Genomic DNA, 24,481 nt, shown 5'->3' with positions numbered 1-24,481 from the left:
CCGAGAGGGACCTTGTCACCTATGTGTGCGAAACGACATATGCTGTCTCTTCCTGCCTTGATTTATTTTACAGAGGCAGCATGCAACTATAGTAGCGTCGTCCTAAAAATATGAAATTATTCACGGTTTGTTTTGCCTTTTTATACATTATTTGAGTTTTCTAGGAATTTTGGAACATACTTTGGTGTGTGCAAAGGTCATGTGTGTACTAGCCACATATGTAATTAGATGTTCAATCTTTTTATGGAATCAAGTCCTTATAAGTTAGAAGTACATATGTTGTTGTTCTGTGTGCAATGACATCGCACACGGACCATACTGGGGAACCCGTCGGTGATGATTTCATCAATCGCTGACAATTATAAACCACCAAGCGTTTGCCCACAACACACACGGCTTATTAGCAGCAATCATCTGTATTATTATCGGTCTTCGGCTCTTCGCACACATTTCTGATTACAGACCTATTTGCCGCGTATCACACACATCTTGTTAAATTGAACCGTTTCTGTTCTCTTAGCTCAAAGCAAATAGTTCATCCAAGTAAACCGTATGCCATATATCGCACACACCTTGATGTGACTGGCCGTTTCTTTTGTGTTGCCTAATCACAAACAGTTCATCCGAGTGAACTGTATGCCATATATCGCACACGCCTTATCTGGATGCCCGTTTCTGTTCTTCTTCCTCATCACAAATAGTTAATTGAACTGAACCGTATGCCCTGCATCACACACGCAACTAAAATCGAAACCGTGTTTGATGGGTCCGCCATCGCAAATTTTTTGCATCTTTTTTGACAGTTTTTTACATCATCGTTTGCGATTAAATGCATCGCACACAATTTCGTCAAAGGATCTCTGATCGTAGTGTCGTGTTAGCAGCATCCTGCAGCAGTGATAAAACAATAACATGTAATATACCATATGAAACATAGCATTTGCATGTAAATACTTCCACACACACACACACACACACACACACACACACACACACACACACACACATATATATATATATATATATATATATATATATATATATATATTACATTTAACATAATACGATAGCATATTTTTAATTAATTACCAAAGAAGAGATAAGTGTTTCCGATGAAGGGCACTTTATTATTTAAACGGTTTAAGTATTACACCCGACCTCTGCATAACTAAGATGAACACAACCATAACCAAGTCCACTTTTCAAAAAAGAAAAGAGGCGGAATACAAGTAATCATGTGGAGACTGCATAACACCTAAGACGTAGGAGGGCCAATTCGAAGATCATGCTACCATCCATATAGAGTAAAAGTACCCCTTGTCGTGGCCTCCAAAGGTGCACACACCTCCGTAAACAGGTTTGGATTCTCCACATGTCGTAGAGATGACCATAAACAGAGCTACCGGTGCATTGATACGTCTTCAACGTATCTATAATTTTTGATTGTTCCATGCTATCATATTATCATTCTTGGATGTTTGACAATTATTTTATATCAACTTTATATTATTTTTTGGGACTAACCTATTGACATAGTGCCCAGTGCCAGTTGCTGTATTTTGCTTTTTTTACTTCGCAGAATATCAGTACCAAACAGAGTCCAAACGCAGTGAAACTTTTTGGAGAATTTTTTTGGACCAAAAGACCACTGATGGGCCAAAGAAGTACCATAAGTGAGCCTCGAGGGGGACACAACCCACCACGGCACGCCTGGAGGCCCAGGCGCACCCAGATGGGTTGTGCCCACCTCGGTGGCCTACTGCACCGTCTCTTCGCCCTATAAATAACCAAATAATCCAGAAACCCTAGGGTGGTCGACGAAACACAATTCCAGCCGCCGCAAGTTCCAGAACCACGAGATCCAATCTAGACACCATCACAGAGGGGTTCATCATCCTCATTGGTGCCTGTCGGATGATGTGTGAGTAGTTCATCGTAGACCTACGGGTCCGTAGGCAGTAGCTAGATGGTTTATTCTCTCTCTTTTGATTCTCAATACAATGGTCTCTTGGAGATCTATTTGATGTAACTCCTTTTGCCATGTGTTTGTTGGGATCCGATGAACTTTGAGTTTATGATCAAATCTATATCCATGAATATTATTTGAGTCTTCTTTTGATCTCTTATATGCATGATTCTTTGTAGCCTCGTATTTCTTCTTCGAATATTTGGTTTAGTTAGGCCAACTAGATCAATTTTTCTTGCCATGGGAAGAGGTGCTTTGTGATGGGTTCAATCGTGCAGTGTTCTTTTCCAGTGACAGAAGGGGCAGCAAGACACGCATGTATCGTTGCTATTAAGGATAACAAGATGGGGTCTATTCCTACATGAATAGGTCTCATCTACATCATGTCATCATTCTTATTGCATTACTCTGTTTCTCCATGAACTTAATACACTAAATGCATGCTAGATAGCGGTCGATGTGTGGAGTAATAGTAGTAGATGCAGGCAGGAGTCGGTCTACTAATCTTGGACGTGATGCCTATATATTGATCATTGCCTGGATATCATCATAACTATTCGATTTTCTATCAATTGCCCAACAGTAATTTGTTTACCCATCGTGCGCTATTTCTTGAGAGAAGCCACTAGTGAAATCTACGGCCCCCGGGTCTATTCTTCATCGTATTTGCTTTGAAATCTATTTTTATTCGCTTTTATTTTCAGATCTATTATTTCAAAAACCCAAAAATACTTGCTACACATTTTATTTGCATCTTTTATTTCGCGTTTTATCAAGATCTATCTATCCAATCTACCACAAATTTTATCCCGTCAACTTGATAATTTCTAGCGCCGTTACCCGAAGAGGGATTGACAACCCCTCATACGCGTCGGGTTGCAACTATTTATTCTTTGTGTGCAGGTACCGTTTACATAGTGTTGCTTGGTTCTCCTACTGGATTGATACCTTCGTTTCACAACTAAGGGAAATACCTACCGTAGTTGTACTGTATCATCCCTTCCTCTTTGGGAAAATGCCGACGCAGTTTCAAGCGTCATCATGCAATCATAGGTAACCTGCATAAGAGAAGTACTTTTTTCGTTAAAAACCTTATCATTTTTACTTAGCCAAAATGATCAAATAATGGCAAGAGCTCCCACCCTGAGAAGAATTCTAAACCTGTAATCAATTTCATATAACCAGTCGCCAAATATATTAGCAACACTACATGGAGGGTACTAGTCAGAAGCTACTTGGATGGCAACCATATAGAACGGGCCAATTTGCATTTGGAAAACAAGTGTTTTATTGTTTCGTCGTGATGACAGAACATATATTACGTATTTCCATGCAAATTCCTCTTAATAAGGTTATCTTTAGTAAGAATGACTCCTCGATGAAGATACCATGCAAAGGTTTTATTTTTAACCGGTATGTTTGTCTTCCAAATCTTCTTATCATTATCAACTAGCACATCTGACTGGATCATAACACTATACATGGAGTTCACCATGAATTTACCATTCACTTGTAGGCTCCAAAGAAATTCATTGGCGCCTTGTGACAGTTGTACCATGGATAGTCTTAGTAATAGAGTGTTCCACGATGCAAGTTTGGGACCAATTAAATCTCTTCTGAACATCACATTCGGCGGAAAGGATTCCAGAACTATTGCAATTGTATCACCCTTGTGACACACAATATTGTATAGAGCGGATATTGTTCTCGGAGTGTAGCATTGCCTAGCCACTTATCCTCCCAGAATCTAATTTCCGATCCATCTTTAAGAGTGAAGGATGCATAGGGAAGAAGTATTTCTTCATAGCTATTAGACCAGCCCAAAAGTGCGAGTCACTATGCTTCCAATATACTTTGGACGTTGCTTTTGAGCCTACATATTTTCTCGCGATGAGGGTTTGCCGTACACCATTTTCTGTCAGTAACTTAAACAACCATTTGCCGAGGAGAGCAATATTCTTAACCTCAAGATCATGAATTCCCATCCCTCCTTTGTCTTTGGGACGACAAACCACACTCCATTGAGCCAGACGATACTTCTTTTTCTCACTATATTCTTGCCAAAAGAATCTTGATCAGAAATAATCCAATCTATTTAAGACTCCTATAGGCGGTTGGAAGAAGGAAATCATGTAGAGTACTATATTACTTAGCACTGAATTTATGAGTACCGATCTTCCACCCAGAGATAACACTTTACCTTTCCAATCGCTTAATCATTTTTGTAGTCTTTTCTAGACGTGTTTCCATTCAGCATTTGTGAGTCTCCGATAATGCATCGGTAGCCCCAAATAACTGATCGCAAACAGGCCTAAACTGCAACCAAACAGAATAATTCACTTTTATGGAAGTTTATCTTAAGACCTGTGAGGTGCTCGAATAATAATAAAATTAATTTCAGGTTGTTCGTTTTCTTTAGGTCATGATCCGTAAAGAGAATCGTAGATATATATATTTTTGTTTTTAACTTGTTCTCTTTCTTTAGCAACATATGTGTTTTTGTGGGAGGAGAGCAAACTTCATCATTGTAATAAGTTTCTAATGGGACAAGACACTTAAAACCACTTTTATTGACACATAAGATTCTAAAATGCTACGCATATGCATGAAGAAAAAAATTCAATCATATCCGTATAATTTTATCAATATAGACATCCATATTCTCCACCATCACCCACATCAAATTAAGCCAATCTACCTCGCTAGCTCGATCCATATCATCGATCCATACGTATCTCATATCCATGTCAAGAAGATTAATTACCATAATCTACCTTCATATATATCATCGATCCATAATCTAGTTAATTTAAACTCATCTATCTACACTATAGCATTCAAACTAACCTAAAACCAGAATCCATTGCGAAGATCATCATATGCCCATGAAATTTCCAAACTTACCAAAATATGACAAAACTTAATAGGAAAAAATGAGATGAATGGAGGAGCTCACCTTCGGCCGGTGGGGTTTTCTCGGTCGCCGGCGTCAAGGTGCTACAGGTGCAGGCGGGGTCGGCGTCGGGTTTGGTGGTGGAGGAGTCGCCGTCATCGAGGTGGCGGAGAGGAGACATCGCAGTTGTAGGATTCAAGATCTTGGGCGTGATCGACCTCAAGTGAGGTGGGGAGGCGGGGTAGATGATGACGAGCTTGGCGGCAGTGTTGTGGTGTGGGGAGGGGAAGTGTGCTGTGCATGATATAACTGGCTGGTTGGGCTGTGGGCGGCATATTTATTCAATGTAAGCCAAGTGCATTTCATCGTCCACTCGACTTTCATGAGACAACACGTTTTCGGGGTTTTTAAAAAGAAAATGTATTATATACACCATGAGGTCCATTAGGCAACACTCGTCTTATATGGACCACTGTCACGAGCGGCGAGAACAATCACTGGCACGGTTCCTCGTCGTTTGGGTCGTAAAGCCTAGCATTTTTGCTATTATACAATGAATTTTTTTCTATACGTCGTGTGTTTTTAGGTGTGTCACAACATACGGGGTGATAAGCCGAGGGCCCGTTCGTTGCCGTGTGCTTGACACCAACACACGGCTTAAGGCGCTATAAGAGGTCAGCAAAATACACTCCGCTTACCAAGAAACACATGGCAAAATATGTGTTTCCTATTGTGTCTCTATCATTTTTTTCTTTGAAAAGGAGATTGAAACCCCCGGTCCTTGTATCAAGAGATGCACACAACCATCTTAAATAAATTATTTAACAAAGGTATGATAAGAACATACATCAAACAATTCAAAGTCACCCCCCACACCTACAAACACGACAATGGAGAATGCCATCACGCCCCAGCATCTAGAACCGGGGTCCATGCCGATCCACCCGCATGATGTACGGCATACACCCGCTGCTGCAGGCCCAAAGCATACACCGCATGCACACGCTTCAGAAGCCCCCACCACCATCGAACCGCTGACCCATCTCCAAAAAAGATATCCGCAATATCTTTGCCAAGCCAGTCAGCCATCGACGCTGCCACGGCGCCAAACAATGCCACCGCCCTGCACCTGTCCATCAAGACGCATCCGTAGCCAAGTCTCCGCTGCACCATGCAGCTTCACCTCCTGACGACTCAACCAAGTATCTGCTCCGAAACGATGTCCTAATGAGGGAAGATGAGACCAAAAGCGTCGCCATCGTCCGACCCAGGAGACTCAGATCAAGGGTTTCCCCTCGGAACAGCCCCAACGAGGAGATGATGACTGCAGTAATGATGTCTTCAATTTTTGTTTTATGAAGTAATACTATCTCTTTATCAACTTTGGTAAAGACAACGGTCGTGGAACAAATGAAGAAATATAGGTCCGAAATTTCCCCAACAATTTTCATATTTCTTATGTTAATTACATACTTATTGGAAAGCTGCTCCGGATGCAAAGTAATTAAGGCCACACTCATGGTAAATTTCACAGATTATCACCACACAAAAGAAGAAAAGGAGATGTGACATAGTGGAAATGAAATCAAGAAGAGTCCAGGAGGAAGAAACACCAAGGGCCACAGCTGCCACTACAGAGCATCGCCTCCCCACCCGCTCCTAGCCTCCTACCGTTCTCCTTTAAACACACTCTTCTCCCTCATTTGCCTTCCTCATCTCTCACTCTATCCATCCCATCTCTCTCCGCCCACGAAACACAAACATGCAGATACTCAACGAGCAGCTGGCTGCACCATCCACAGGCCTAATGGTAATTGCTTCTTGCTCTGAAACTAGCTTCTTCTTTAAGCATCCGTTTTCCTAAAGATTAAGATTTGGATGCACATGTAACGGGTAGTAGCTAGAATAAAATCATGGCTACTACTGGGTGGGGAAATAGTAGATACGCAAGAAGAGGGAGAGATTCGGCTAGGGGCAGTGGTGCTTACTCTCTAAGAAAGCCGCAGAGAGAAAGGCACCACCAAGGAGAGGAGATGGATCACAGCCTCTCCTTTTCTTCCTATCTCCAAAGAAGGGTCCAAGAAGTAGCAGCTCAAGAGAATCGGGTATATTTACAGCCCAGCCAGAGATACAACCCGTCGGTTTTGGTTATGTAGATCCATCTGTTCTCCCATTGATGATACAACTTTTGGTCCGTGTCACTGAAATTTTGCGTTGCTGATCCAAGGTGAAGGAGTCTGCGTCCCCGGGGTCGGGGTCGGGATCGGCAGGGGGGGCTGCTGAGAAGATGGGGAGAGGGAGGATCGAGATCAAGCGCATCGAGAACACCACGAACCGGCAGGTCACCTTCTGCAAGCGCCGCAACGGCCTCCTGAAGAAGGCGTACGAGCTCTCGGTGCTCTGCGACGCCGAGGTGGCGCTCATCGTCTTCTCCGGCCGCGGGCGCCTCTACGAGTACTCCAACAACAGGTGCTCGCCGCTCTCTTGAATTATTTTCTGCACAGACGGACGCATACATGGCATATGCTCATGTGATCTTGCCCAAATTGGAGCTGTTTTCCTTCTATCCTTTCGTCTTGGCAAAAGGGGGGGAAAGGGGAGCTGCATCTTTCTTGCTATACTCGTTCCGTTGATTAACTGTCTTGTTTATTTCCGTGCTTCTGGGGGCTGAAGCGGGGGTGAAAGAAATTCCAGCAGTTTCTTTGTGTGCGCTCGCGCCGTATAGCTTGCATCTGTGTGCTAGCTTGTGCTGATGTGTTTTTCGTTGCTGCTTTCGTTAGTGGTTCCGTGAGGTGAGCTAGATGTCTGCGTAGATTCAGCACAGTGCATGCCTTGTGAAGCATGTGTACATGCTTTCTCAGCTCTTCTTGTGTGTATGGAATGGGTGTCTGGGTTTGCTTGGGGCTGGTGGTCCTCTTCTTTTCTTGCTCAATTTATGTTCTTTCCTTTCTCTCCCTCCCTCTCTCTCTGTATGGGACGAAGGGGAGGGGATAGGAAGAAGGTAAGAGCCTTAGATCCCTCACACCTTATCATGATACATAATCGATCGATAGATGGTGGCAGAAACATGTATATGTAATCACACAAAAAATTACAAGTTATTATCTGTTTCTCACCGCCTATTCTATTTTCCCACCTGTATGGCATAGCTTAATTACCGTGTACGTAGGTGCAGATCTACTAGCTAGCAACTTTTTTTCTCCCTGGGCTTGGTATATCTGCAGTAACTCCGTAACTGCTGCATACAAGATCATCTGTGTGTATGTGTCACACACACAGATGTAAGCCACGATATCATCAAGCTTCTTTTGCATCATCGCCTTCTGTTCCCCGCCAATGATGGGTTAGGGTTAGGGTTCCGTCACATGTGCCCCCATCTCCCTCTCTCTCTCTCTCTCTCTCTCCGCGCGCTGTAGATGTTACTGTTGCCTGTGCGTGTGGTGCTGGTGGCAGCGACGCCTCTCTCCTCATTAGGGCCATGTGTGGTGTCCTCTTGTTAAGCCAAGGCTCATCACGCCAGCTCTGGGCCCCTAGCTAGCTTCTGGCAGCAGCACTGTACTTTCATGACCCGCCAATACAGTGAAGGCACAGCACCGTAGCAGTAAAGAAGAAAATAATGTACTGTAGTAACCTTTCTTTTTCCTCTACTTTTGGGGCCGACTTTTTTTTTGCGGGAAACTTTTTTGTGCCGTTTCAGTGAGCTCCTCTGATTTCCATTAGCTGAAAAGGCCTGTCTATATGCAAAACTAAAATGTACGTAGTGGTATTTTTCCCATATGTGTCTAGCAGTTGCTGATTTGAAATAGAAGGGCAGCATCAAATAACAACATAGATAGCATGCCACTTTTTACACTTACTTTCTGTACATTTCGGTCTCTTTGTACACATATATAGTATATAACAATATCAAAACTTGAGAACTGCCCATGATACAAATGTTTGTGTTACAATTCGTGAACTTTTTGAAATGCAGACTTACTTGCGCTTGCGTATCTAAAAGGACAAGTAAAAAAATCCGTATGATAATTAAAGGGGGCACCTTATTATGGATTTATTTTATTATTTGTTCAGTTAACAAAATTTTGAATACTAGCGTCATATATGTAAAGATGGACAGGGTAATTCTTCTTGAATATAAGAAATGAACCCAGATGAAGCATTTATGTGCGTGCGTGCATAAATTTGTGCTGCAATTTTTCATTTCACGCCCAAATGTATTTATTTATTTGAAAATCTTGGCTTTACCCGGACATATGTGTTCACTGTACTACACTGTCAAGCGACAACCTCTCTCCGGTGGTTTTATGTGTGTCTACAGTGATGTGAAGGCTGCCCTGCGTACGGAGCCAATGGCTGTCACGGCGCGGTCAGAATCAAGCCGTACGTTGCATCGGGTACTACTGTACAACTGTACAACACAGAGAGAGAGAGAGAGGATGGGTGAGCTCCATGGGTGGTCAGAAGGGGCGGGTAAAAGCAGAGACCTTGGCTGCCGTGGTTCTCTCCTACGAATAAACACTGGGTAATAGGGCGTGTTCTCTGTGCCGCAGCGAATAGCATGCTCGACGATGCTAAGGTTCCGTCCAGCAGTGAGAGAAATCCGTGTCAACAGTGCGTGTCATAATGAACAGTGGCTTTGCATTATTATACGTGATGTGACATTCGCTCTCGTCGGTGTTCGATGGTGGCCGTAGCAGAGGTAGTGGTAACTATGGTCTTCCCTTTGAAGCATGCATTCTACTAGTACTATTTTTTGAGAAGTGAAGCATTCTTTTTTAATGTTGCTTTGGAGAGGAAATGTAGTGAGTTAGTGACATTACTCTTTGGTGGGGTTTTATTTTATGTGCGGGGTGGAATATATTGTTTCACAGTACTCGATTTTTTGGCTAATAACCTGTGCTCTGATTTTTCTTTAGCAATGAAGAATTTCCCAGTCTTATGTTTGACAGTGGTACATTGGTGGTATGTTAATGTATATATTGATGTGATAGTAAGTTAGATGTTCCATGTTAAATATGGTGACACATGTTTTTGCTTCAAAATTGTTTCTAAGCTCCAGTTTCTGATTCTTTACATCATATAAACATAAATTAGCAAAGGTAATTAATAAAATCACACAGTTCACTTTGACGACATCCTTTTGGTTCTTGCGTTACACTAGTGCATGCAATTTTCTTGGGAACTGATGGGATCATGGCGTGTGTAAAATCAGATTTAAATTTTTTCCCATAAATGCCGCGGGCGTAAACTTATGTGACCAAACTAAAGATGGATATCAAACACCACATATAGCTATATGGCTAGCTACTGACTATACTGATCAATACTATGAAATTGGCCGTTAGATTCAACAACATAAAATACAAGCACTTTTCGAAAAGAAAACATAAAATACAAACACAACTGGAATTCTCTTGAAGTCACATACTCACATGTAAAATATCCATGTCTGGACATTGTACACCTTGAAGGCCTCTTAATATTGGAAAGGAAGTCTTCGGTAAAGAGCGACCACACTGTAGTACAAGCTAGTTAGCTCGTGGAAAAGGCTAGTGATGGCACACATCTTTGCCCAGCATGACATATGATGTTTTTTCTACATCGACCTGATGGATTTCACATTGCTCTTGTTCAATACAACAGAGCAACTGTATATACATTGTCCTAAAAACTATGAGATACATCCAATTTATTTGGTCTATTTTTGGCAAGGGTCTATCTGGACTCTATTTTAGTAATGATGTGGTAAGTAACAAAGTCCGGTTTCTGAATCTTGACAACCAATATTTGAAGTATGCAATAATAGCACATTAATTTGATATAACTAATCTAATATCCCCCAAATCTACCACGTTATTATAAAAGTTGGTTATAAATTTTCTGAATCATTTAATGAGGTTTTTTCCCGAATAAATCGCTGTTAATTTCCGAAAAACAGAACTTTGATTTATTTTTTATTACTGTTGTTTCCAGTTAATGAAGTTAATTATTACTGTTAATTTGAGTATTATTTGTGTTGGTACGAACTAGAAAGTTCATATTTATGCTTGTACTAACTCCACTGGTGTGTACCCAAATTAATGCAGCGTGAAAGCAACCATTGAGAGATACAAGAAGGCAACAAGTGACACCTCCAGCGCTGGTACAGTCGCAGAGATCAATGCCCAGGTAACATCATATGTCACTCAACAAGTCAACATAAAATATTTCTAGACCCTAGCAACCCGGCCCCTAGGTTGCATGCAGTCTTAGTCCTACTACTAGGAACTTCACCCTGCTAGTCAACATTCCATCTAACTGTGCTCCAGCGTACAAAAGGATTCCTTTGAGCAAAATCTTCAGATTGGACATCCTGGTCATAGGGAACTTGTGGTCATTACACAAAGGAATGTCCGGTGATACTACTCTCAAGAGATCATGTTTGGACCAGCAGACCATATTTATATATGTAATTCTGTATGTGTGCAGTGGACACTTTCATGCATCATTCAGACGGGAGACGGGAGAGACAGTAACATGCAAACTGAGGTTTAGCAAATCAGAAATGCGCCCATATCTGTTTCTTTTGGGAAGAAAGAAATACGCTTATAATATATAAGTTCCTGGTTAATTTGTTGATCTGATTATATGGGTTAACCATTTCTCTGGTTTAGATTTGTTGAGATCAAGATTTAGTAGGCATAGGTATGTACGTGGTTCGTGTCAAGTAGCAACGATATTTAAATAGTTCCAGGAAAAACAGTTTTGGGCCATGCTTGCTAGTTTCACCTGAATAACATATATTTTCATGTGGGTTACATGTTAGACAGAAGGACCAATGATTCGTCTGAAATACCAACTTATAATTCATGTGCTTTTATGTATATATGCATATGACTACTTGTGCAGCCAGCCAGCCACCAGTAAATATTGTGGTATATCGCAAAAACTAGAGTAATGAAAGGGACCGTAGTGTGGAGTGAGTTAGTTTGTCTTCATGAGTTTATTTTCTCTAAACATAGCTTTCGTTTGGCTCAGTAAGTATTTTTGGAATTTCGTGGAATATTGTTTTTTTTTTAAAACCATAGTTTGAAAAACTTTGCTGTGTTTGGCATCGATAAATACCACAGTTTTATAAACCGTAGTATCTCTAATACTGTAGTATTTCTGCAGTATTTTAAAAAGAGGTCTTGACCTCTTTTTTTCTGAACCAAACTGAGAAAACTATGGGTCTTAGAAACTGGATTATTCATTAATTGTCCAGACATTGAAATACTGAGGTTTTACATTACCACAGTTTTCAAAATACTAGTGTCTAGTGTCTGGATAAGAAGATTTACAAGGAGGTATGTTGCATGATGCTGTTCCACCCTTCATGGCGGAGCGTTGTGTCAATTGATTTATCTAAGTCGATGCGCTGCAAAAAATTGTCATTGTTTTCATAAATGTAGTTTTCAATAAAAATACTAAAATTATATTTAGAGAGTCTACCTTTTCAAAAAAATATTTAGAGAGTCTACCTTTACTTTACTTAAGTACGCCTAATAATGCATGGTTTTGATGCATGTGCATGCTATACAAATAGAATGCTGGAACCACGAAGAATGAGCACTGCTCTTCTCCTAATTTCACATATATATGAAACAAATATGCATGAGTGGAAACTCACATTCAGCAATTTGTGAATGAAATCATGTAATATTTATTAGTCATTCTCCAATTATTATTTTTTTGGAAAAGGGGGACTCCCCGGTCTCTGCATCAGGAGTGATGCATACAGCCATCTTATTAAAGAAGCGACAAAAAGTGCGTACAAAATTCCATAGTCTCTAACTGAAAACAATAAAAAGCAGCCCACACAGAGCGCAGATTAGTCATTCTCCAATACCAATATCTGTATATTGTACTCACTGGACTCAAATTACAAACTTGCAGCACTACCAGCAGGAATCTGCGAAGCTGAAGCAGCAGATAACCACCTTGCAGAACTCCAACAGGTTCATTTTTTCCCCAAGTCAGCAACTTAGTTAATCTCAACTTATCAAGCAAGTTCCATTTTGCTTTGTAAATAAACTCTTGCCTACATTGATGCCATAGGACTCTAATAGGCGATACAATGGCCACCATGAGCCACAGAGACCTGAAGCAGCTGGAGGGAAGGCTGGACAAAGGCCTAGGAAAGATTAGAGCAAGAAAGGTTCAGTTTGCTATGAACACTTGCATGAATTCTGTTGAAAAGAACTATTTTGTTTGTCTAGCTCCTGACCTTCACATTTAATCTGCAGAACGAATTACTATGCGCTGAAATTGAGTACATGCAGAGAAGGGTACGTAACACAATAAAACAATAGCGTCTTTTCTTCTTGCAGCTGTTTTCCTTGCTTTGACATTAAAAAATTGAAATTACAAGATGAGCCATATATATTCAGGAAATGGAGCTGCAGAATAACAACTTCTTCTTGAGGGAAAAAGTAAGTACCTAGTATCTCCTACTCCCTCCGTCCGAAAATACTTGTCCAAGGAATGGATGTATCTAGATGTATTTTAATTCTAGATACATCCATTTATATCTATTTCTATGACAAGTATTTCCGCACGGAGGGAGTATTTACAAAAGACAATGCATGTGACTTACATGAGAACTTTAAACTAATAAGGTACACAAACAGTCCAAGTCACGAACTAATCTCAACGCAGGTAGCTGAGACTGAAAGGGGGCAACAGCAGACGTTGAACATGATGGGGGCGGCTTCGACATCGAATGAGTACGAGCAAAATATGATCCATTGTGATCCGAGAACCTTCCTGCAGTTCAACTTCATGCAGCAGCACCCTCAGTACTGCTCCCAGCAGGAGGACCGAAAAAGTTTCAACTCAGGTAAGATATTCTTCTAGCCTGTACTGTAGGCATGGTTTTCACTTTCGGCTTCAGGAAAAATTCAGCAACAACCGAAATCACCGAAATTCAGTGAAATTTCGGCCAATAATGGACCCAACTATTAATTTGAATACAATTAAATATTAAAAAATGAAAAAATATTTGAATTTTTGTGTATTTCTGAAATACTTTGGCCGAAAGGTAAATATTTCAATGTCTACTGAAATGCCTGAAATTGGTGAATTTCATCGAAATCTCACTGAAATTATGTATGTATATTCATTTAATATAATCTTAATGTTTGCTAATGCATGTGAATAACTGAGCATATTGAAAATTCTAATGGAGAGAGCTAGTTGCTAGATATGCAACATTCAAGTAAAATTTCTGACTCTTAGGTCTCTATGGGCTATACATAGTAGAAACAGGAAAAGTGACACAAGCCCAGTCAATAGGAGCACCTAAGTATTGTCACAAAGACGAATATTTATGTGCTTTCGTTAACTATATATAACCGCCTATGTATTTTAATGCTTTAGTGCCCTTGTTTGTCTTTGCAGTTGGAAGGTGATGGATGCATCCATGCATAGCTGTGTCGTCTCTCATTTACCTTCAAGTGAGATTGAAGCTACATATATCCGTGATATATAACTAGAACTTGCATGAATGTGTGTATTTCTATACGCGCACAATCGACTTTATCCTATAATTAAGGCTTGGCCACACCAGTGCAATGTATCCATATGTATTGTGATGGTACTACTTAATTTTCTCAGTGCAACTCAGGTACTCCTTCGCATATATCTATATATGTACCTTTTCTAAATGCAATAGTACTGTTGGCGATTTCATATATCATTCGTTTTATGTATCATATACATATAAGTGAGTTGGTATTTAGATGGCAATAAACTAGGTACCAACGCAAGAATGTAAAAACTTTTAAGCACATACCTAATTAATCGAATGGGGTAGAAGTCCTAACTGAATCAAAGTTTGTCATGGAGGCGGAGTCGAAGTTTTCCTGCGGGGTGGGCATCCTCCGGCGTGGCAGCAGCGCGACCGAGGCGTGCGCTACGAGCCTCCTCCTCCCAAGGCTTTGGCATACCAGTCTGCCGTCTTCTTGACCCCCTCGGCCCCTCCTCCCAAGGCGTGCGCTACGAGCCTCCGATCACCCGAGCATCTTGAGCTTCTGGTGGTCGATGAAATACCTGTGGTCATTGAATGGAAGGTCGCTGACCGTCCAGATTGCCTTGCTAGGGTTTAGGACGAACAGCCCGCAGATGTGGCGCGTGGCGTCGACAACCGAGTGCTCCCTCGTGGAGTCGTGGTGATGCTGCCTACCTGGCCCGGTGGAGCACAGCGTCGAACGCATGGGATCGCCCCGCATGGCGAGGAGGATGAACTTGGGCATGAGCTTCACCCGGAACTGGTGCGGGCAGTAGACGTTGTTCGTCCGGGTGGTGATGGCCAGGAGCCCGTACGAGTACGCGCAGACCAGGTCGGCCATGGTGGCGGAGTAGGTTGGTCGGCAGTGTTAAATGGGCTTGTTCGTTCCACTCTACTCTCGTATGTTTTCTCGAAAAGGGGATTACCTTAACCTCTGCATCACATGCACACAATCATTTTGTTAAAAAAACATGATTAAAACCAAAATTGCATAGCTCATCCACATAGATTAATCTATGAATAATTCATCAACCAAACTAGTTGAATAAACTCCGTGCAACCATTTACAATTAGTTGCATCTAGAAGCCGTAAGCGCTCACACGTCCACATTTTATGTATAAAGGTGGATTTTATTGACAGGTTCAAAAAAAGGTGGATTTTATTGACTCAAAGCAAAGCATCAAGTGAATACAACCACAATGATGTACACAACCAACATCAACGCGCGCGCGCACACACACACAAATAAACACGCCGGCAAATAGCAAAGTCATATAAGACAAAAGCTATGCCTGAGCGAGAAAGAAAAATACCTCCAAAACGATCAAAACAACGATTGACAAACCGCACCAACCATCACTTGACACCACAAAGACAACGAGTTTTTTCAACAGCAACGCCTTCAGTAAGGAATGACACTCAAGCGCCGTCGTTACAGGATTCAACAACCAAATGCCAGAATCTAGGTTTTCACCCTGAAGAGCGAGTCCGTAGCACATCCAAGCAATGCCTTCAACAAGGTAGCCATGTGAAAACATCCTCATTGGTAGGTATAACCTCATGCCAGACCCAGAGTTTTCACCTCGGAGCTCAAGACTGGATGCTTAAGAAGCACCACCAGATCGAAGTCAATTTTGTGTTGTCGCCACCACTTTTTGACGATCCCAGCAACTAGATGCACTAGGGTAGATATCCACCGCTACTGTTGCACAACCATATCCTTTGCGTCAACCATCGTCCATAGATTGCATCTCATCACTGAAGGTAACTAGTCGAAGTGAGATCCACCAAAACTCACAATGGAGCCTTTTGGCTACATCCCACAACATCGCCGGTAAGAGCCGCCGGAAGCAGCCATGCCTTGTTTATTTCAGTTGTTCACAATGTGATGCTTTATATGTGCAACTATTTATGATGCAGTACATTTTTTATCAATGCCAGTTTTAAACATACTGATAGGAATGCATATATTTGCTTACTGTTAAGCCTGTTATAGCTAGCATATGCATCTTTTAAAGTTTTTTTGTTCTTCGGTTATTTGTAGTTAGCACATGTCCAGTTTCAAATGCTATCTTTGGTTGTTCGTAGTATGCCTTATTTATTACAATTATTCACAACGCGATGTTCAGTATGTGCAAGTATGAACTGTGCAGTTCAATTTCATCAATACTAGTTTTAACAATACCACTATGAATGATTACATTTGGTTCTTGCATTTTGTAGTTAACATGCTTTCCATTTTTATTTAACAATAACCAGTGTACTTAGACTGGCACAATATCAGTTTGAATTACTATGTTTAAATGTTAGGCCTGTTGCAGTTAACACACATTTCCACTTGGTTTGCTTTACTAGCGTGCTTAAACCTGCACACTGAGGCTATCTTTTGGAGATTATTTTGTCTGCCATGGATATATTCGGATGATGTTTAGCCTGTTGTGTTTAACATGCATCTCGATGTACTTACACAGGACAATTTTTGGAACGACTGTTGTTTTTCATCGAGGTTAGTTTCATCCCATGGCTTATATATACTCACTGTTCAGGATACCCGTAACTGGTATCATATAGGCTGGGGGTTGTTAAGGGACTAATCGGTGAATCGGTCTTTTAACTGAATATATCTGTAACTCATTTAACGTTATGTTAACTAGGGCCATATGTAATATATCTGAGGCTACATAGCAACATGTATTGTACTGAATGTCTAAATATGCAATCATAGGCTACATAGCAACAAGGAAGAGTGTTACCTTAATGTTCTGGTGATGTCTAGATATACGTAGAAAAGCAGCAACAACAACAACAACACAATCCTATTTGGATGCTCTAACTTAGCTAGGGGTTAGAGTTAGTTTCTAGCTCATGACTAACCCTGAACTAAGTCTAGGCAAAGTGGTGTTTGGATGACAGGGTTAGATTGACAATAAATCCACTAGGAGAACTAGCTCCAATTAGCACCTCTTGGGTGGGATAGTTTTTTTGAGTGGGTTAGATGCAACTAGCTCAAAGTAGCCCTCATGTTTGGATATACTTTAGGGCTATTTGAGCATAAATTAGCTCAAACTAACTCTAACCCATGGATATAGCTGCAGTTAATCAGCCGATAATTTGTAAGAATGCAATAAACTCCCTGTGTCCCATAATATAAGATGTTAATTCATCTAATATGTGACCGAGGCAGAGGGGATGTCGTGCTACATCATTGTGTAATTGATGTTTAGCTTCTAATATTAACTTGGTACTTTTAGGTACATATGTCATTAGTAAAGATCCGTGCTTCGACCCTTTCTGTGTATGGGGCAATGCGATATTGATGAACCAGCATCAAGTGAGGAAGCTGATAAAGATTGTTAGTAAAATGGGTCAAAAGATGGCAATTAAACTATTTGTTTACACTTTATCTAAGACAACAAAAAACTGCAGGATGATAAGTAAGAGCCCTGCAGCCTTCTTTCTACTGCCCATAATGTGTTGTGTTAGATGAAAATGTCTGAATCGTTTTTCTTTGCAGTGGTTCCCAAAGCAGTTTACTCAAGGTTACCTCTCAAACTACATGATTGGTGGGCATGCAAAGGTTAAACTATTTCTATCAGACCACGATGATTATCTAGATGTGTTGATGAAGACAGTGAAGGATGGGCGGTTAGCCATAACAAGGGGCTGGACTAGAGTTGTGCGTGCCTTCTGCATGGAGGAGGGCATATTATGGGCATCCGTTTCACCTTGTTCAGCAACCAGAATGTATTTCGCCTCTTTCTTTACCGTCTTTAATAGTACAAGTGTACAACCATGGTTCATCATTCTTTATTTGGTGCTTATGTAATTCTTGAACATATGTACCTGTGAATCAAATAATGAATTGGTTGCTTGAACCTGATGGATATGAATAAAGCTATAGCATATATTTAAATTCAAATCCGGTACAATTTGAAACGGCAGCAATTAAATTACGGTGAATTTACACTCCACAGGTCGTTACGGCGCACACGGTCGGTAAAACACAAATGTATGTGATACAAACCATAATCCGACATGTTCACAGAGAGGAAACATGTGCGAGCATGCACACAGTTGCCGTTTGCAAACCGTGTGTGATGTCAGACAATATCACAAACGGTGCTGGCAAAGAAAACGTTTGTGATAGTTGCCTTATCGTATACGGTTTGCAATCATTTACTGTTTCTGATGTGTTACACATGATGTTACGACGGCCCGACGTTTCGCAATCCTGTACGACACTCGTACGACAATTAGCTAATCTTCTTAATTAGTTATAGCACATAGTTCGGGAAAAGTGAATGTGTGTGATTGTCTGCTTATCATACACATTCTATAATCGTGAACCGTTTGTTATGGGCCGTGCATCATAAACAGAGCACCACAGAATACCGACTGCGATGGCAATGCAAGCACAAACGAGTAGGGACAACTGTATGCATCAAGCTTCCCTATCCCCGATGGTTTCTGGGTCATGTGGGAATGACCCCTCTATCACAGTCACTCACTTGGTGACGGTTCAGAACATCGTCGCGGAAAGGGGTTAAAAACCGTTTGTATAGCACCTCATTGTACCAGTGTCTCTTTGTGTTTCAATTACTATCTTTGTCGGCATGGAAGGACGATCATCTATGGGGCAAGGGTGCCCTTTGTGGTTCGGCAAGGGGATGGTCACATTGCACAAATAGCAGAAACTGCAGGGTAGCACGACGATGGACATCTCTCTTATACCCAGGTTCAGGCCGCTTTGCGGCGTAAAACCCTACTCCTGCTGTGGTGGATTGATTTGGAGGAAGACGAATACGCGGCGAGCTCAAGCCCGACAAGGGTGCCTCGGGGAGAGCAGCGCGCACGTACAAGTGTTGATGGATCAAAATGTTTGAACCCTTTGCTAGGTTGCCTCGGGCCTCCTTTTATAGCTTAACGGGCGACCAAAGTGGCAAAACAGTCATTATGGTATGATTAGATAGCTAGCAGTGCTATCATACCTAACTCTAGCAGTTATGACAAAGTGCATTAAATACACTGCTAGGTGTCATGCCGAGGTTGAAGCCCGGCAAGCCTGCCGCGCGGCTTGTCCATCGCCTTCTTGTTAGCGTGACACGCCTGTGACGCCCCCGATTTGACCGTACACTGATCATACATAGAAACGTGTACGATCAAGATCAGGGACTCATGGGAAGATATCACAACACAACTCTAAAAATAAAATAAGTCATACAAGCACCATATTATAAGACAGGGGCCTCGAGGGCTCGAATACAAGAGCTCGATCATAGACAAGTCAGCAGAAGCAACAATATCTGAGTACAGACATAACTTAAACAATTTTCCATAAGATGGCTAGCACAAACTGGGATACAGATCGAAAAAGGCGCAGGCCTCCTACCTGGGATCCTCCTAAACTGCTCCTGGTCGCCATCGGCGGCCTGCACGTAGTACTAGGCACCTCCGGTGTAAGAAGGAGTAGTCGTCGGTGGCGGCTGGCTCCTGGAGTCCAACATCTGGTCGCAACAACCAGGTATAGAAAGGGGGAAAAGGGGGAGCAAAGCAACCGTGAGTACTCATCCAAAGAATTCGCAAGCAAGGAGCTACACTACATATGCATTGGTATCAATGAAAGGGGTAGTATATGTGGATTAAATTGCAGAATGCTAGAATAAGAGGGGGATAGCTAGTCCTATCGAAGACTACGATTCTGGCAGCCTCCATCTTGAAGCAGTAGAAGAGAGTAGATGGTAAGTTAACCAAGTATCATCGCATAGCATAATCCTACCCGGCGATCCTCCCCTCGTCGTCCTGTGAGAGAGCGATCACAGAGTTGTATCTGGCACTTGAAAGGGTGTGTTTTATTAAGTATCCGGTTCTAGTTGTCATAAGGTCAAAGTACAACTCCGGGTCGTCCTTTTACCGAGGGACATGGCTATTCGAATATATAAACTTCCCTGCAGGGGTGCACCACATTTCCCAACACGATCGATCCCCTTTGGCCGGACACACTTTCTTGGGTCATGCCCGGCCTCGGAAGATCAACACGTCGCAACCCTACTTAGGCACAACAGAGAGGTCAGCACGCCGGTCTAAATCCTATGGCGCAAGGGTTTGGGCCCATTGCACACCTGCATGTTGCGTGGGCGGCTGGAAGCAGACCTAGCCTCCCTAATACAAGAGCGGGCGTTGCAATCCAATCCGGTGTGTGCCGCTCAGTCGCTGACGTCAAGAAGGCTTCGGCTAATACCACGACATCGAGTGCTCATAACTGTTCCCGAGGTAGTTGGTTAGTGCGCATAGGCCAGTGGCCAGACTCAAATCAAATACCAAGATCTCGTTAAGCATGTTATTTTGAAGTAACCGCGGACGCTGACCAAGGCCAGGCCCACGTCTCACCTAGGTGGTCTCAGCCTGCCCTGTCGCTCCGCCAAAAGTAACAGTCGGGGGCCATCGGGAACCCAGGCCCACCACTACCTGGATTGAACCACCTGCCCCTTCAGCCCCCATATCGGAATCACTTGCGGGTACTCTACGAGCCGAGCCGACTTTGGTCACCACATATATCATGTATTATGTATATAAGAATATACCCGTGATCACCTCCCGTGTGATCACGACCCGATAGTATAGCATGGCAGACTGACAAGAATGTAGGGCCACTGATGAAATACTAGCATCCTATACTAAGCGTTTAGGATTGTAGGTAAAGGTAACAACAGTTGTAGCAAAGACATGCTATGCATCAAGATATGATTAACGAAAAGCAGTAACATGTTACACTACTCTAATGCAAGCAGTAGAGAGAAGAATAGGCGATATCTTGTGACCAAGGGGCGCTTTCCTGGTTGCTCTGGCAAGTAGGGGTCATCAACAACGTAGTCGATCGGGGCACCAGCAGCGGCTTCAGTCTCGTAGTCTACCGAAGAGAAGATGGGGAAGAAACAATGATTACAATGCAAACATATGCATAACGATGCATGACATGACAAGTAGCGGTGCTAGGAGTGCCCTAAAGCGGTTGGAGGTGATATCGACGAAGGGGAAAACAACCGGGAAAGTATCCCCGGTGGTTCGCGTTTTCGGACAAATGAACCGAAGGGGGAAAATTGCGTGTTCTCTATGCTAGGGATGTGTGGCGGACAAACGGGCTGCGTATTCGGATTCGTCTCGTCGTTCTGAGCAACTTTCATGTACAAAGTTTTTCCATCTGAGTTACGTTTTATTTTATATTAATTTTAAAAGAATTAATCATTTTTAGAATTTATTTAATTATTTTAAATCAACATTATGCAGAATAGTATTTGCTGACATCATCATAACATCAGCATAATGTCAGCAGTAAACAGGCGTTGACTTAGTCAAACTAACGTGTGGGTCCCGCATGTCATTGGCTGTTAATTAACCTAACAGATTAATTAACTAAACTAGGTGATTAGGTTAATCTAAACAGGATTAATTAAGTTAATTAATTCTTTAATTAATTAATTGATTAATTGATATTTTAATTATTTTTAGTTATTTTTTAATTTTTTAATTTTTTTTACAAAACTGTTCTGGGAGTGGGGCCCCACTGTCATTGGCCTTAAGGGCCATAGTGGGTTTGGGCGAGCAGCAGGGCGAGGCGCCCGAACGGGCGTGAGCCCGAGGGGCGCGCACCACGGCCGTGGCAGGAGCAGCGGCGTGGTGGGCCCGTGGCAGGAGGCGGGCCGTGCCGGGCGGCGGGGTGTTGGCCGTGGCAGAATCGGCACAGCGGCGCGGGTGGCGCGACGAGGAACGGCGAGGCCGGGCGGCTCCGAGCGAAGGCGGCCGAGCAGCAGCGGGGTCGTGGCCAGGCGGGCGCAACCAGGCGGGTGCGCGAGCGGGAGGGCGTGGCCAACGCCGGCGAGCGGCGGAGCCGGACCGGCAGGAACGGCGCCGGGTCCTGGCGGATGCGGGCACAGGGGGGCTCGGGCAGCACGTGCAAGTAGCAAGGGAGAGCTGCGAGTGGAGGCGGGCACGGCGGCGACAGTGGCCAGCGGCATCAACAGCAGCACTGGGGCAGCACGGCGGGGCGAGCATGGCGCAGTAGCAGCGAGAAGGAGCATAGGGTGTGCTCGGGCGGAAGTGGCTATGCAGGCAGCTGCGAGCGCACGTCGGCAGGCACAGGGCGCGGGGTCGCGGCGTGCTCACGGCCATGGCATGCCTGCGGGAACCGAGCGCGGGGCGACCGAGCATGAAGGTGTGCGGCAAGTGCTCGCGCAGGCGGCGCGGTCAGGGGAGCAGGGGACGGCGACCGCGAGCGCGGCCTCGGAAGTATTCTGGGGCGGCTACGGCGACGGATTCATACGGGAGAGAGAGGGGAAGGGGAGTAGGGCTCACAAAGGGGTCGCTGGTAAGGTTGAGGGGTCGGTCGACGGCGGTTCGAGGCCGCGGCCGAGGCAGATTCCGGCGAGGGGAAACGGGCGTGGGCGCCGTTGCTGCAGCTCCTTCGCCCCGATCCGGTGGTGTAGCCGGCGAAGGCGACGACGGGGATCCTCTTGGCTTCTTCCTGGTTGGCAAGGAGGACGTTGGCCACGACAGTGATGAGACAGTGGTGGCGATGGCGTTCGGGATCGAGTGAATCGACCGGAGCGGCTCGAGGAGGAAGAAAATGAGGGGGGTAGGGTTCCGGGGGTGTCGAGGGTGACCTAGTACGTACCGGGGATGCGGTGGATGGCCTCCGTGTGGCCACCCGCGACGCGGACGCACGCGCTGCCTCCAGCGCACCCTCGGTGAACAGAGGAAGGAGATGATGGTGGTGGTGGGCTGGGCCAGCACTGTTGGCAGTAGGCCTAAGTGCACAGTAGAGTAGGGCTTTTCTCTTTTATTTTTCTATTTTCAAGTATTAGCTTCTGTTTTTAATTAGTTTCAACTCTCAAATGAATTTTGTTGAGCGTGTACATTTGCACATAATTGCAATGCAATACTTGGGGGTTGCCCAAACAGTTTCAATTTATATTGGGATTGTTTAACTATTTTTAGAAATTGAAAGGTCAATTACTTGATGGTTGGTCCATTGTTATGATGTCCAGGGGCATTATAAATATATCCAAAATTGTTTGTTAATGCAAGACAATCATGTAGTGAAAATTTTGACCCTAATGAACATTTTTAATTTACTGATTTATAAAAAACTTATTTCACTAGGCATTAGAATTTGGACTTGAGTTTGGTTTGTAAGGAAGTGAGGATTAGCAAAAATTAATTATGATGGCATGGATTCATTAGTGTGGAGTTAATGTAGCATGACTGTCGGGGTGATACAAATATCCTCCACTACAAGAAATCTCGTCCCGAGATTTTAAGAGGTGGAGTAAGGAGGAAAGATCTGGTTGCGGAATTCCAACGAATCTTCTCGGTCTTGATTGCTCTTCTCGAAGAGGTCGATCCATTACGTCGATGCCTTCATTTCTCTGCTTCAGGTCATCATGATGTAGTACAAACCCTTTCTTCGGGAACTCCATCATACTTACAAAAGAATAAAAGGGTGGGTATTCCGGGAGAATGGACCTCTGCAAGGTTGACTATCTGGTCGATAACATCGAGGAAGGTGGTGGAAAGTAACTCTCAAATTGAAACTTAAGAAAATTTCGAGAACAAAGTAAGAAGGTGCAAATAGAAGTTTCAAGTGCATAGGCAATTATTCGATGCCTGTAACAGGTCCAGAAAAGGGGTTTAGCGCAACGAGAATAAGTATTGTGTCTGATACCAGAATAGATCATCTCTAGGAAGGTGACCCGGCCAAACACGAGGAATAACTATGGCAAACAGGGGTGTATAGGAGAGTCAGGTTTCGATCTTGGGACTTGTGGGTTATGGGCCCACCATGTGGTTTTAAAAGTAGAAAGAGCGGTGACATCTTGCACGGTCGTGTAAGCAAGGCAAATCAGAGGATAGCATGTCAGTTATGTCGGCAACAACATCGGTGCAAAGGGCAAGGGACGAAGAGAACCATTTCTGCTCGTCGAACGAGGCAGGCCAATAGGCATAGTTCTCGTCCATCGGTGGCTACCGGAATGTCATCAACCATAGTAACAGGGTTACACCAGACATGATGGTACACCGAGGTGTTTATATAAGCAGGAA

General features: G+C 43.2%; 1 protein-coding gene across 2 annotated transcripts; it reads left to right on the top strand.

Moving 5' to 3' along the window:
* Window positions 1-6,480: 6,480 nt before the first annotated feature.
* On the top strand, window positions 6,481-14,542 carry LOC119368597 (MADS-box transcription factor 58-like). Of its 2 annotated transcripts, XM_037633811.1 has the most exons (10): window positions 6,482-6,669; window positions 6,757-6,964; window positions 7,087-7,328; window positions 10,946-11,027; window positions 12,774-12,835; window positions 12,936-13,035; window positions 13,124-13,165; window positions 13,268-13,309; window positions 13,536-13,716; window positions 14,277-14,542. In XM_037633811.1, the coding sequence occupies exons 2-10, from the start codon at window positions 6,773-6,775 to the stop codon at window positions 14,285-14,287; spliced, it is 954 nt and encodes a 317-aa protein (XP_037489708.1). In that variant the 5' UTR covers window positions 6,482-6,669; window positions 6,757-6,772; the 3' UTR covers window positions 14,288-14,542. The 2 variants fall into 2 exon arrangements, with proteins under 2 accessions (XP_037489713.1, XP_037489708.1); XM_037633816.1 differs by lacking the exon at window positions 6,757-6,964 and having other exon boundaries at window positions 6,481-6,669.
* The last annotated feature ends 9,939 nt before the right edge of the window (window positions 14,543-24,481 follow it).

The sequence above is a fragment of the Triticum dicoccoides genome, chromosome 1A, assembly GCF_002162155.2.
Source record: "Triticum dicoccoides isolate Atlit2015 ecotype Zavitan chromosome 1A, WEW_v2.0, whole genome shotgun sequence".
In the NCBI taxonomy this organism is placed as follows: Eukaryota; Viridiplantae; Streptophyta; class Magnoliopsida; order Poales; family Poaceae; genus Triticum; species Triticum dicoccoides.
The sequence above is the reverse complement of the archived record's forward strand: the minus strand, read 5'-3'. Positions and strand labels throughout refer to the sequence as shown.

Excerpts from the sequence above, each read along its gene's own strand:
- LOC119368597 (XM_037633811.1), top strand. The coding sequence starts at position 6,773 with ATGGCTACTACTGGGTGGGGAAATAGTAGATACGCAAGAAGAGGGAGA. Across the intron at positions 6,965-7,086 it reads TAGCAGCTCAAGAGAATCGG|GTGAAGGAGTCTGCGTCCCC; the intron begins GTATATTTACAG and ends TGCTGATCCAAG. Across the intron at positions 13,166-13,267 it reads TTGAGTACATGCAGAGAAGG|GAAATGGAGCTGCAGAATAA; the intron begins GTACGTAACACA and ends ATATATATTCAG.